An 11,180-nucleotide genomic window follows, 5' to 3' on the forward strand; every position below is an offset into this window, starting at 1 on the left:
AGCATCGGGACATGCAACATCCAGTGTACTACAGACTGCTCTTTGCAGATGATGTTTTGGTAGCCTCTTACAACAAATTTAATTTCGGACAATTCATCCGAACGTGGCATAACCGCCTCATGTAGCACAGTTTCCGACTAAATCTGCAAAAAAACACATTTTTTGACAACTAACACTATCATTGACTTTGACAACCGCCTGCCCAGAACTAATTGGGATCGATGGATACTCTCTGCCGATAGTGAACTGCGTCATGGAAGTGTTTCACGTTTCCCGTTAACCAGGATGAAGAGGCGCTCTTCGAAATTGACACATAAAAGAACGTCTCAAATCCAAAATATACCACAGCTTGGTTGGCTCGGTCGTCCTCTTGATGATAACGAATCAAGAATAATACGCTATGATCACATCCGAAATGAATTCAACCGCGATCAACATGGGGGTTCACCAGTGGTGGAAAAATCGCGAGTGGTGTTTTCGATTATATGGCCATGTAATCTGCGCTGAGTTAAGATTGATATGCTACCAAACGGAACAAAGACTGTAGAAGATTAGAACCTAGGTTATTAGGATTTTTTTCTTGCTGTATCCTTAGTTTAGTTAAGTTCCTTGTACTGCTCCCTGGTAATCACCGCGTCGGCTTCCTTTTCTAAAACAAATTTTGCTAAATGTCCTTCAAACATTTTACACATATCCATATTTGCTTGTATAATTTAGATAATATCTATCCCGCGTGCTGCTTATAGCTGCTTATATATAAAAAAATTGGTAATTTTATAGAATTAATTAGTTTAGACCACTTACGACCAGTCGAAAGTAAAATATTTCATGCATTGGTAAGGAATATCTAATCTGAGGGATATGAAATTGTTCGGCATTTGCCCTTTCCTTCAAGCTCTCCCCCCTCAGTAAATGATATCCACTCGCGTTGATCATATCACACACATAACCGTACACCTTACGAAATATATCTATAATCGATTGTTAAAATGACAAATTTTCCTCTATCCAATGAAAAACCCTAAATTGGTTAAAAGTTATACATATTCATATGTTTTATTGGCGGAAATTGTAACAAATCATTGACAAATATAATTATATAGCAATAATACTTCATTTTGAATGCGAAACCTTACCGAGGGTATCCGCATATTGAAATTCAGGACTATTCTCATATTCACACATGTCTAAAGCAACTTCACAGCTCTCCTTAACAACACGTTTATCATCTTTCAGATAATCGTTTAAAATTTTTATACACTCTTCTGTTGCAATTGCGCCAAGGGCTTCAGCACACTCATGACGGACCATTTCATTTTCATATTTGTCTTGTAAATTTTCGGACAGATATGGAATACTGTTCGGGTCCTGCATTTGGCCCAACACAAATGCAACTTCGTGTCGAAATAGGGCGCTATTGCATTTCAATCCTTTCGATAGTGCCAAAACACTTTCCTTCGAACCTAAATTTCGAAGACTGAACATTGCTCTGTAACGATTAAATAAGGATTCGTTTTCATCCAAATATATTTTTGTCAATTCCTCAATGTCTTTTGTTTCGGCTGGTGGAGATGGATCCACAGAAGCATATGGATTTTCGTCGTTTACTCTGTTTCCTTTCGTTACCCAGTTAACTCGGTCTAATGCAATTTGACAGGTTTCGGCAACTTCAATGACTGGATCGTTTTTATATTTTTCTAAGATAGGCAATACATCTGGATGTCCAATGGCGCCCAACGCTTCAGCTGAAAAAATGAAAACATCATTAGTAAATGAAAGGAATGAAACTGCTAGATTCAACAAAATCATAAGAATGCATTTTTGAATGGGTGGGTGTTATTCATACGTATTGACAAAATATTGTGCGTCTGAATGGCTCAAGTGGTTAGAGCGGAAGGTTGCGCTTCAAAATTTAGCTGGTGGCAGAGGGATTTGCTATCGTGACTGGATGTCGGACACCAGTCTACTGAATGAGTACCTAAGTTAAATCAGGGTAATAATCTCGGATGATCACAATGCTGCCTACATCGTCTCCTACAGTGTACCATTACGGTCTTGACTAAAGTGCTCTAACACACTTCAAGGCCCTGATCCAATTGAATTGATTACACAATAGATAAAGGTAAAGAACCAGAGTTCCAAGATGGCGTTCACCGAAGAAGTACTCTCTCCCCACTACTCTTCATCTTTGTTTTCTGTCAGGCGAAATATTTAATATACAGCGCCCCTGTTTCCCTAGCTTCTCAAAACTAAACTAATCTAGAGTAACTCGTCCAACAGTAGAATGATTATCCCATATAGTCTTCAATTAAATCTGAAGAAAAGAGAGCTTAAGACGAATCATCCCAGTGAAATCACTGTCAGTGACAGTGACCTTTCCAAAATTAAGCCACCTCTCGGATCGGTGATCTCAGCCATTGATGAACTAGTTTATGAGATGACTTCATATATCAGCGCAATTTGGATGAAGCGGAATTCCACAACTGGCGTTTTTTGCCGTCGACACATTCGTTTCATTCCACATTTTGCATTCAATTGTTTCGAGTGCTGGCCAGTTAGACAGAAATATTTTATTTCAAAAATACTATTTGAAAGTGCCTACCCTGTCGTGTATATTCCATTTTCGTGGACGGGCTTCTATTCAAAATGACACATTTGACACGAAAAATAAAGTGCTTATGTAGTGATTATTTAAGAAAAGAAATTCATTCATCAATCAGAATGTAAACAATGTTTCATTCGGATTCACTAATTATCCAAGGTCCTCTTATTAATACCAAGCAGAAAAAACAAAAAACTATATTTTGATTTTCGATTTTTGTTCACTGGACGATGCACTGTGCGGCGGGTCGAAAATCATATATTATCAGTCGGCAATGCTCTGAACTTTGTGTCCACCGAGCAATCGGCATAATGCCCCAGTTAATTGGTTCGATTTCATGAATATTTAAGTCCCTCGTCAACTGTGGATTGCTAAGATGTGCCACCATCTTCCTTCATACCGTTCTCTAGTGATAGTAAAAAGCGCTAAACATCTTAGAAGATGAAATTGAAGACTTTGGCAGATTAGCGACCAAATTAACTAGCCAGATCAAAGCTGAAACCGATGTGTTATCGAGGTTTTCAATGGATAGAATCGGTTATCAAGCACTTCACCCTGCAACGAACAGCTGGTAAAACACAAAACCTAAATCACCTGACGAGATCCACACATTGTTTCTTCTCAAGATCTTCATCACTAAAACAGCAATTAGCAGTAACCACCAAAAAGTTAAAGACAGCTTTTAAACAAGATAAAAATTCGAGTCTTTTGTACCTTTCAACAGTGGCTGATTAACGGAATGAGGTGCTCACAACAATGGGAATCTCCCATTAAAGTGGAGGATGATGGACAATCGTCTCTAAAGAAACAAAAAGGACTGCACTGCCATATTTCTCCACATCATGTGGACATTCGACAAAATATGGCACTAAGGCCTGGTGTATAAATTAAATTAGTTGTCCCCTGAAACATTTTCCTTGCCGAACCAAACCTTCTCACCAAATTTCGTGACATTCGATTCAGCTGTTTTCGAGTAAATCTGATGTGACAGATAGACAGACATTGAATCGGTTTTAATAAGGTTTTGTTTCACATACTCCTCCAGTTCATCGGAAGCTCATTCATTTTAGGAGGTAACTTTAACGCAAAAAATAGATTCTGTGGATCCAGTTTAACATTCAGAGGCAGAGAATTAACAACAAAAACAAAAAAGTAACACGCCTGTTATGATGCTGGTTAGCGAAAAAATGAGGACAGGCAGTATTCCATAAGTACATCCGAGAAAATATTTACATAAATGATCAAATCAACACTGCTTATCAACTCGAGGAGGAGATTGATCTGCTAACCATGAAGATGCAAGAGGCGACTTTGGAAAGCACTCTTGCTCATCATCATCATCATCATCATCAACGGCGCAACAACCGGTATCCGGACTGAATAAAAAATATACTGATTATCCTCCTGAGGTTAACGAACTATTTCCAGAGAAATGTAAAGCACGCAAACTATGGCAAAGAAACCGCACAACAGAAAGAAAAAAACCCTAAACTTTCTGACAAACAAGCTAAAGACCTTAACTAGCAAATATAAAAACAAGTCCTTCAACAAATATGTCTCAAATCTGACAACGCAAAAAAACACAGGCTACTCACTGTGGAAGTTGGGAAAGATCTAAAATGAGACAGGAAAACGGGAAATGGGTTCGTTTTGCAAAAGATTCGGCAGATCTCTTCGCAAAGCATCAAGAAAGTAACTTCCAGCCTTTAGATACACAAGCGTCTAAATGCTTAACCCCAGTCAGAAAAGTGGACTATTACTCAATAGGCCGTGTAAAACTAAATGAGCTAAGAACAGAAATTAAAACAAATGTGCCTCCTAATAAAGTTCCTAGCTATGAACTTATTACAGGGGTAATACTGAAAATATTGCCAGAAAAGGGTCTAATGCAGCTTTCAGATTAAAATACGTCCCTCGACAATGGAAAGTGGCGAAAGTTCTGATGGTTCCCAAACCAGGGAAGAAGCTAATTAGAAAATAAAATTAAACGAAAGCAAACCAACGTACATTAATTTCAGAAACAAAAAGGAGAATCCAGCTAAAGTCATCATAAGCGAATAAGATATGCCTTAGGCGAGTGAGGTCTAAATATGACACTGGATGCTAAGCTTAGCTGGAAAAGACACATGCTAAGAATGAAGGACGAACTATAAGCCAAATACAGACAAATGTACTAGCTGTACCAAAGAATCAAATTTGAAGGTCACACATTCCAAAATAAAATGTTTGGACGCATGGTAGACGCTCCCTGGTTAATTCGTAATGAGGATCTGCATAGGGACCTGAAAGTACAGTTAGTTAGTGAAGTCATCAAGACCAAGTAATTAAGCATAGCCACCGACCACGATCATATTAAAAATAACGAAATCCGAAAATAAAGTGATATCTGTAATATGACTGAAAAGAGTAAAGCTAAATGACTTGCTAACATAAAGGATGCCTAAGGTTATAAGCTATTGCGAAACAGCGGAGCCAACCAAAATGCTGGTTATACCTTGGCGAGAGGTGGTTTTAGTTGGTAAATACCAATATCTGGGGTCGTGAACCGTGGGGTTAACATTTTAAAGATTTCCTCTTCTCAAAAAAAATCTTTGTTGGCCTTAATTAAAGTTAGCCTATCACATACAAATCGAAATCACCTTTTCATATCAAAGCCACCCGAAAGAAAAGATTCGCAACCGATAGTCGGTATCAGCACTCGATAGTCGCCTCGGCCACTTGTACGTACGTGGCCCAACGTTATACACACATCAACCAGCAGGCAGCATTCATTCCAGTCCATAACATTACAAATCAATTACTTAATGCCAAGAATCTGCATCCCCACATTCACATGCACTCGAAATCATTTTCCAGCTCAAAGCCAGCCTGAAGTCAGCGTAAAGCAACACCAAACTAGTCCGATATTCGGCGTCGATATCCACAATTGCCGACGCGACTTGTGCTACGAAGAGCGGTAACGTTATTTACAACATCACATTTGTAATACGGCTATTTTTGGTAATGCAGTATGGTGGGTTGAATCGCGCATGGTGATGGTAATGGGATATCACACTTTAAGGTGATATTACTTCACAGATCTATTATCTACCAACAGTTTGTAATCGTGTTGTGAAAACGACAGAACTAAGTATCGAGATCCAGTCTGTTAAATTTAAAGCGGGAATTCCAGCTTTGTAGCTGGCGAAAAATATAGAATTTTTCGACATACCGAGTACCGTGCGGGAGCAAAACCATTTTATTACTGTAGAAAATAGACAGAATCAGGCGGGAAACGACTCACAAGAGCCGATCAGATTATTTCAAGTTTGATCCGTTGCTATATTGGAGGATGGAGGTGTAAAGACGAGCAATAGAGCAGTTCGTCGGAGATGTGGAGAAATGAATTTGAAGATGTATGTCTTCCGGAACGCTCTCCATATTTCCCTTAGTGTGAGCAGTGTGAAATTCTGAAAAAAAAAACAATTGTTTTCTCGACAATTTCAAATTTTAGGTAGGAACCGTACCCAAGTTATTCTTCGGGCTCTTCGAAGAGAATTCAGCAACCCTAAGGATATCATTCAAAGAAGACTAGGGTACATTATGTGCGCGTGGAGTAGCTAATTAACAGTAGATATGATATTTCTCGATTTATAACCTTGAAATCAGCAACTTCCAACTTTAAACATGTTTTTTTTTCGAAACTACATTTTCCAGATTTACTCTAGTAATAACTCGAAAATAAATTATAGAACCAATTTGATTCTTCTTGTAGCTTCTCTTATATATGTTTTTCCATACCTCCAGTTTTCCGATCGAATAAAAAATGTAATTCTGGTGGGTGAAAAATCATCATTTGTGCCCTGTGAGTTGGAATTTAATACACTCAAAGTTTTCCCTGCTTGTCGTAAAAGGCGACCAGAAGTTTTTGGCGCAGAACATTAGAAGAGAGCCGCCAGCGTCTCGAGAAGTTCTGGTGGGGAGTTGAAGTATAGATGTGATTGACCCGCTATACCCTAACAAGGGGTGAATCGCAATCATATATACAGGGTGTCCCCTAATTATAATACATAAATTACGGGTAAAAACGTGGTCTTGAAGTGGAACAAATCAAACATCTTCCAAGCGCTTTTTGTTGTTTGGAACTTCTATAATAATTAGTACTACCATATCTAAGTCAATTTGATTCACATCAAGACCGTGTTATCTTACATTTGATAAGTAATATTCGTAAATTTTTCATAACTAAGATCATTATTTTTACGTGTCATCCGAAAGCTAATATAATGGGGCAACTTTTGTCAACTTTCCAGGCTTGTAACTTTAAAGCACCATTACAATATTGCCGTATTCAGGCGATACGTTGGCTCCTATAGCTTACACCAAAATACAAATGATAACGGACTGTCGATCATTCAATTAGCTGTGTCACACGAAGTGGTTGTTGGAAGTACGTAGGCCTCTCCAGACTGGACCACTTTCAACCAAATTGACCACGTGTTGATCGAACGCCGCCACCACTCAACCTTGATGAATGTCAGAACATATAGGGGAGCCAATATAGACGAGTCGGTTGGTATGGCGTTCCGAGCTCGAATAACAACACCATCCAGAATCCCCTCTGACAAAGAGGGAAATCTGACTTCCGACAGAATGGGCATATTGAAGCGATGGGTTGAGTAGTTGAATGGGTTGGCTGCAAACTGAAGACGACGGACAAATACTGCCACCACCAAATATAGAAGAAACAGTCCGTGCAATTCATCGACTTAAAAATCATAAGTCGTCAGGAGCTGATGGAATTACATGGAATTGGTTAAATATGGAGGCGACCAATTACATCAAGTGGTTCATCAACTTGTGGTCAGAGTGTGGGACAGCGAATCAATGCCTGACGACTGGCAAGGAGGAATTATCTGTCTCATACATAAAAAGGGCGATATCACACAGTGCAGCAATTACAGAGGTATCACGTTGCTGAGTACCATCTATAAGATATTCCCCGCATATGCTAGGCCGAATAGCCCCATACGCCCAGAACATCATTGACCCATATCAAAAGAGGCTTCACTCCAGGCAAATCAGCAACATATCAGATTTTCTCTCTGCGGCCGCCTATGATAGCATGGCCAGGGTAAAACTGTACATGAAAATGGGAGAATTCGGTATCCCGACGAAATTAATAAGACTGACTAGGCTGACCCTGACCAATGTACAAGGCCAGATAAAAGCAGAAGGATCACTCTCAAAACCATTCGACATCAACAACGGTCTATGACAAGGGGTTGCCCTATCATGCGTCCTCTTTAACCTAGCCCTCGAGAAAGTGATCCGTGATGCTGAGGTAAATGCAAGAGGTACAATCCTCTTTAAGTCCACCCAACTACTGGCCTATGCTGACGATATCGAAATCATGGGAAGAACCACCCGAGACGTACAAACTGCCTTCATCCAGATCGAGCAGGCGGCAATCGGTGCGAGATCTTGGGCTGCACATCAATGAAGACAAGACAAAGTATATGGTGGCAACGTCGGCACCGAAAACCAACCAAGCAACAACATCAAACCGCACTGGTCAAACAGGAAGAATAAAGATAGGAGACTAGAACTGTGAGACCGTTGATAATTTCTTCTATCTAGGGTCGAAAATCACAACCGATAACAGTGATGATGATGAAATACGCGCACGGTTGTTGTCAGTGCCTATTTCAGCTTACAAAAACTGTCCCGCTCGAAACGTCTCACCATAGGGCCAAAGCTCTTACTGGTCAAGACTATGATCTTGCCAGCCCTCTGTATTCCTCGGAGGCTTGGATTCTTAGCAAGAAAAATTGCGAACTCTTGGCCAGGTTGTGGATAAAATCCGGCTCAACAGGTTGCGGTGGGCGGGTCACTTAATCCGTACGGATGAGAATGATCCAGCTCGGAAAGTCTATAAGGGCAATATCTATGGTAGAAAAACAAGACCATGCAGACCCTGCCTGAGATGGAGCGATGGCGTAGGTCAGAACGCCAGACAGCTTATAGGGATATGGAATTGGTGGACCTCGGCGCAAAGCCGGGATGTGTGGTTTCCTTATTAAGGCAGGCCTAGACCGAATACCGGTTGTTGCGCCGTTGATGATGATGATGAATACCAAAGGAATGATTTTGAGAAAATGTTAAGATTGAGTCAATATTCAGGATGGGTCCCCACAGAGCCCGGACTCGCACATCATCGAACATGTATGGTGGGTTATAAAGCAAAGACGTATTGCTGATAATAGGAGGAATAAAGATGAAACTATATAAGAAGTTTAAAACATCTCGAAAATCGGTTGCTATCAATTACCTACAAAATCTGGTACGATTTGCACTCAGACTGTTATTAGGTGTACAAATAAGTTTTCGCGGTTTGTCAAAAGATTGCTCCACCAGAAGGTTATGGAGAAATTGTCAGATGTAAAACGTAATATCCCAAGTTTCGTCATCCGGCAACACCATAACCTTAAAGTACTAGTGATTCCGTATCAGCATCACGTAATTTTTTTCGTGCAAAAATGTCAAGTTTTGTGCCGAATAAGCATCATTTGCGGGAACTTTTGATTTACTTCTTTAATTTGAAAAAATCTGCAGCTGAGGCGCATCGATTGCTTCTAGAAGCATATGGTGAAGCTGCTTTAAGTGAGAGAAGTTGTCAGGAATGGTTTCAAAAGTTTAAGAACGGTGAGTTTTACGTGAAGGACAAAGAACGCAGTGGAAGGCCGAAAGTGTACGAAGACATGGAATTAGAAGTACTATTGGAGGAAGATTCGTCCCAAATGCAAAAAGAACTTGCACTTACATTACAAGTGACTCAACAAGCAATTTCACATCGTTTAAAATCGTTAGGAATGATTCAAAAACAAGGAAATTGGGTTCCATATGAACTAAAGCCGAGAGACGTTGAATGCCGATTATGCATGAGTGAAATGCTGCTTGCCAGGAATAAAAAAAAGAGTTTTTTGCATCGTATAGTCACTGGTGACGAAAAATGGATTCACTACGATAATCCAAAGAAGAGAAAGTCATGGGTTAAGCCCGGCGAACCATCAACATCGACAGCTAAGCCGAATATTCATGGAAAAAAACTTATGCTGTGTATTTGGTGGGATCAGCTTGGTGTCGTGTATTATGAATTGCTGAAACCAAGCGAAACCATTACTGGAGCTCTCTACCGAACACAATTGATGAGATTGAGTCGGGCACTTAAGGAAAAACGCGCCCATTACTACTCCAGACACGACAAAATTATTCTTTTACACGATAATGCTCGTCCACATGTTGCGGCGCCGGTAAAAACATACTTGGAAACACTCAACTGGGAAGTTTTACCCCACCCGCCGTATTCACCAGACTTAGCCCCTTCCGATTATCACCTGTTCCGGTCGATGGCACATGGTCTGTCTGAGCAGCGCTTCACATCATATGAAGACACCTAAAATTGGGTAGATTTGTGGATAGCGTCAAAAGATGAAGAGTTTTTTCGACGGGGTATCCGAATGTTGCCAGAAAGATGGGGAAAAGTAGTGGCAAATGATGGAAAATACTTTAAATAAAACGTAATGTACTGTTCCTTCACAATAAATTCCTAATTTTTTATAAAAAACCGCGGAAACTTATTTGTACACCTAATACAAGCTGTGATATTTGGAGGCAACGATAAATACTAATGAACTTGTTAGATATTTTTTTTTACCTATTTAAGTAAATTTGCCGCAAAATAAGTGTTATATTTTTTGTTGAAATAATTAAGCTTGGCTCTCTTCTTTCTCTTTTTGTAGTAATCTTCTTCGTTCCGGGAAATTGCTCAGATTACTCAATAAATGTTTGGTTTTTTTTTTCGGCCTTGAAAGCCGGTAGAATGCCTTCGTTAGCAAAATAAATATTTAGAACCTCTTTCAGAAATTAATGGAAATTTTCATAAAATCGGGATGAAAAGTGGACAGGGTATGCCAAGTTTTGTGGGTTGTCAATAGTTTCAAATTATTGGAAAGCTGAAAGAATGACGAAAGGTTTTCTGGGAAATAACCGAAGTACCTAATGCGTCATGCACAAGTAATGAAAATGGGCTCTATTCATTGATTGGAATCAAGGATAGAAATAGACTATTACCTGCCTCATGTCGCACCATTGGTTCCTGTTGAACATCCTCCAGAACGCGCACCAACATTGGAATAGCCTTCGGGTCCTGCATCTGCCCTAAACAATACGCCAGTTCATGTTTGAGCAATGCGGATTCATCGCCGAAGCACTGGTTGATACAATCTATCGATTCCAAACCACCGATATTCTTCAACGTGAATAAAGCCCGGAATCGTTCTTTCAAAGGCCGTTTCCCGTCATTCAAGACATTGCCGATCTCCAAAATCCTCTCTCTTGGCACTTGCACCATAATCACGACCGAATTCGCTTGCACGCTTCCTACACAATAGGGAATGCACGTTTTAATATTTACGTATGGGGGAGGCCGACAAAATGTCATTAAGCTGTCATTTATTTCCAGCACAGAAATACAGGGATGTTAACCCACAATTGCAATGTCAACACTTGTCGTGGCATAGTATAATCTGATTTCGAA

At 39.9% G+C, this 11,180-nt stretch overlaps 1 protein-coding gene across 1 annotated transcript; it reads right to left on the reverse strand.

Moving 5' to 3' along the window:
- Window positions 1-1,026: 1,026 nt before the first annotated feature.
- Window positions 1,027-11,082, reverse strand: LOC119660182 (deoxyhypusine hydroxylase). Its single transcript, XM_038068591.1, has 2 exons — window positions 10,715-11,082; window positions 1,027-1,745 (listed from the first exon to the last, which is right to left on the reverse strand). The coding sequence occupies exons 1-2, from the start codon at window positions 10,992-10,994 to the stop codon at window positions 1,114-1,116; spliced, it is 912 nt and encodes a 303-aa protein (XP_037924519.1). The 5' UTR covers window positions 10,995-11,082; the 3' UTR covers window positions 1,027-1,113.
- Between the last annotated feature and the right edge of the window lie 98 nt (window positions 11,083-11,180).

This window comes from Hermetia illucens, chromosome 6, assembly GCF_905115235.1.
Source record: "Hermetia illucens chromosome 6, iHerIll2.2.curated.20191125, whole genome shotgun sequence".
Taxonomy (NCBI): domain Eukaryota; kingdom Metazoa; phylum Arthropoda; class Insecta; order Diptera; family Stratiomyidae; genus Hermetia; species Hermetia illucens.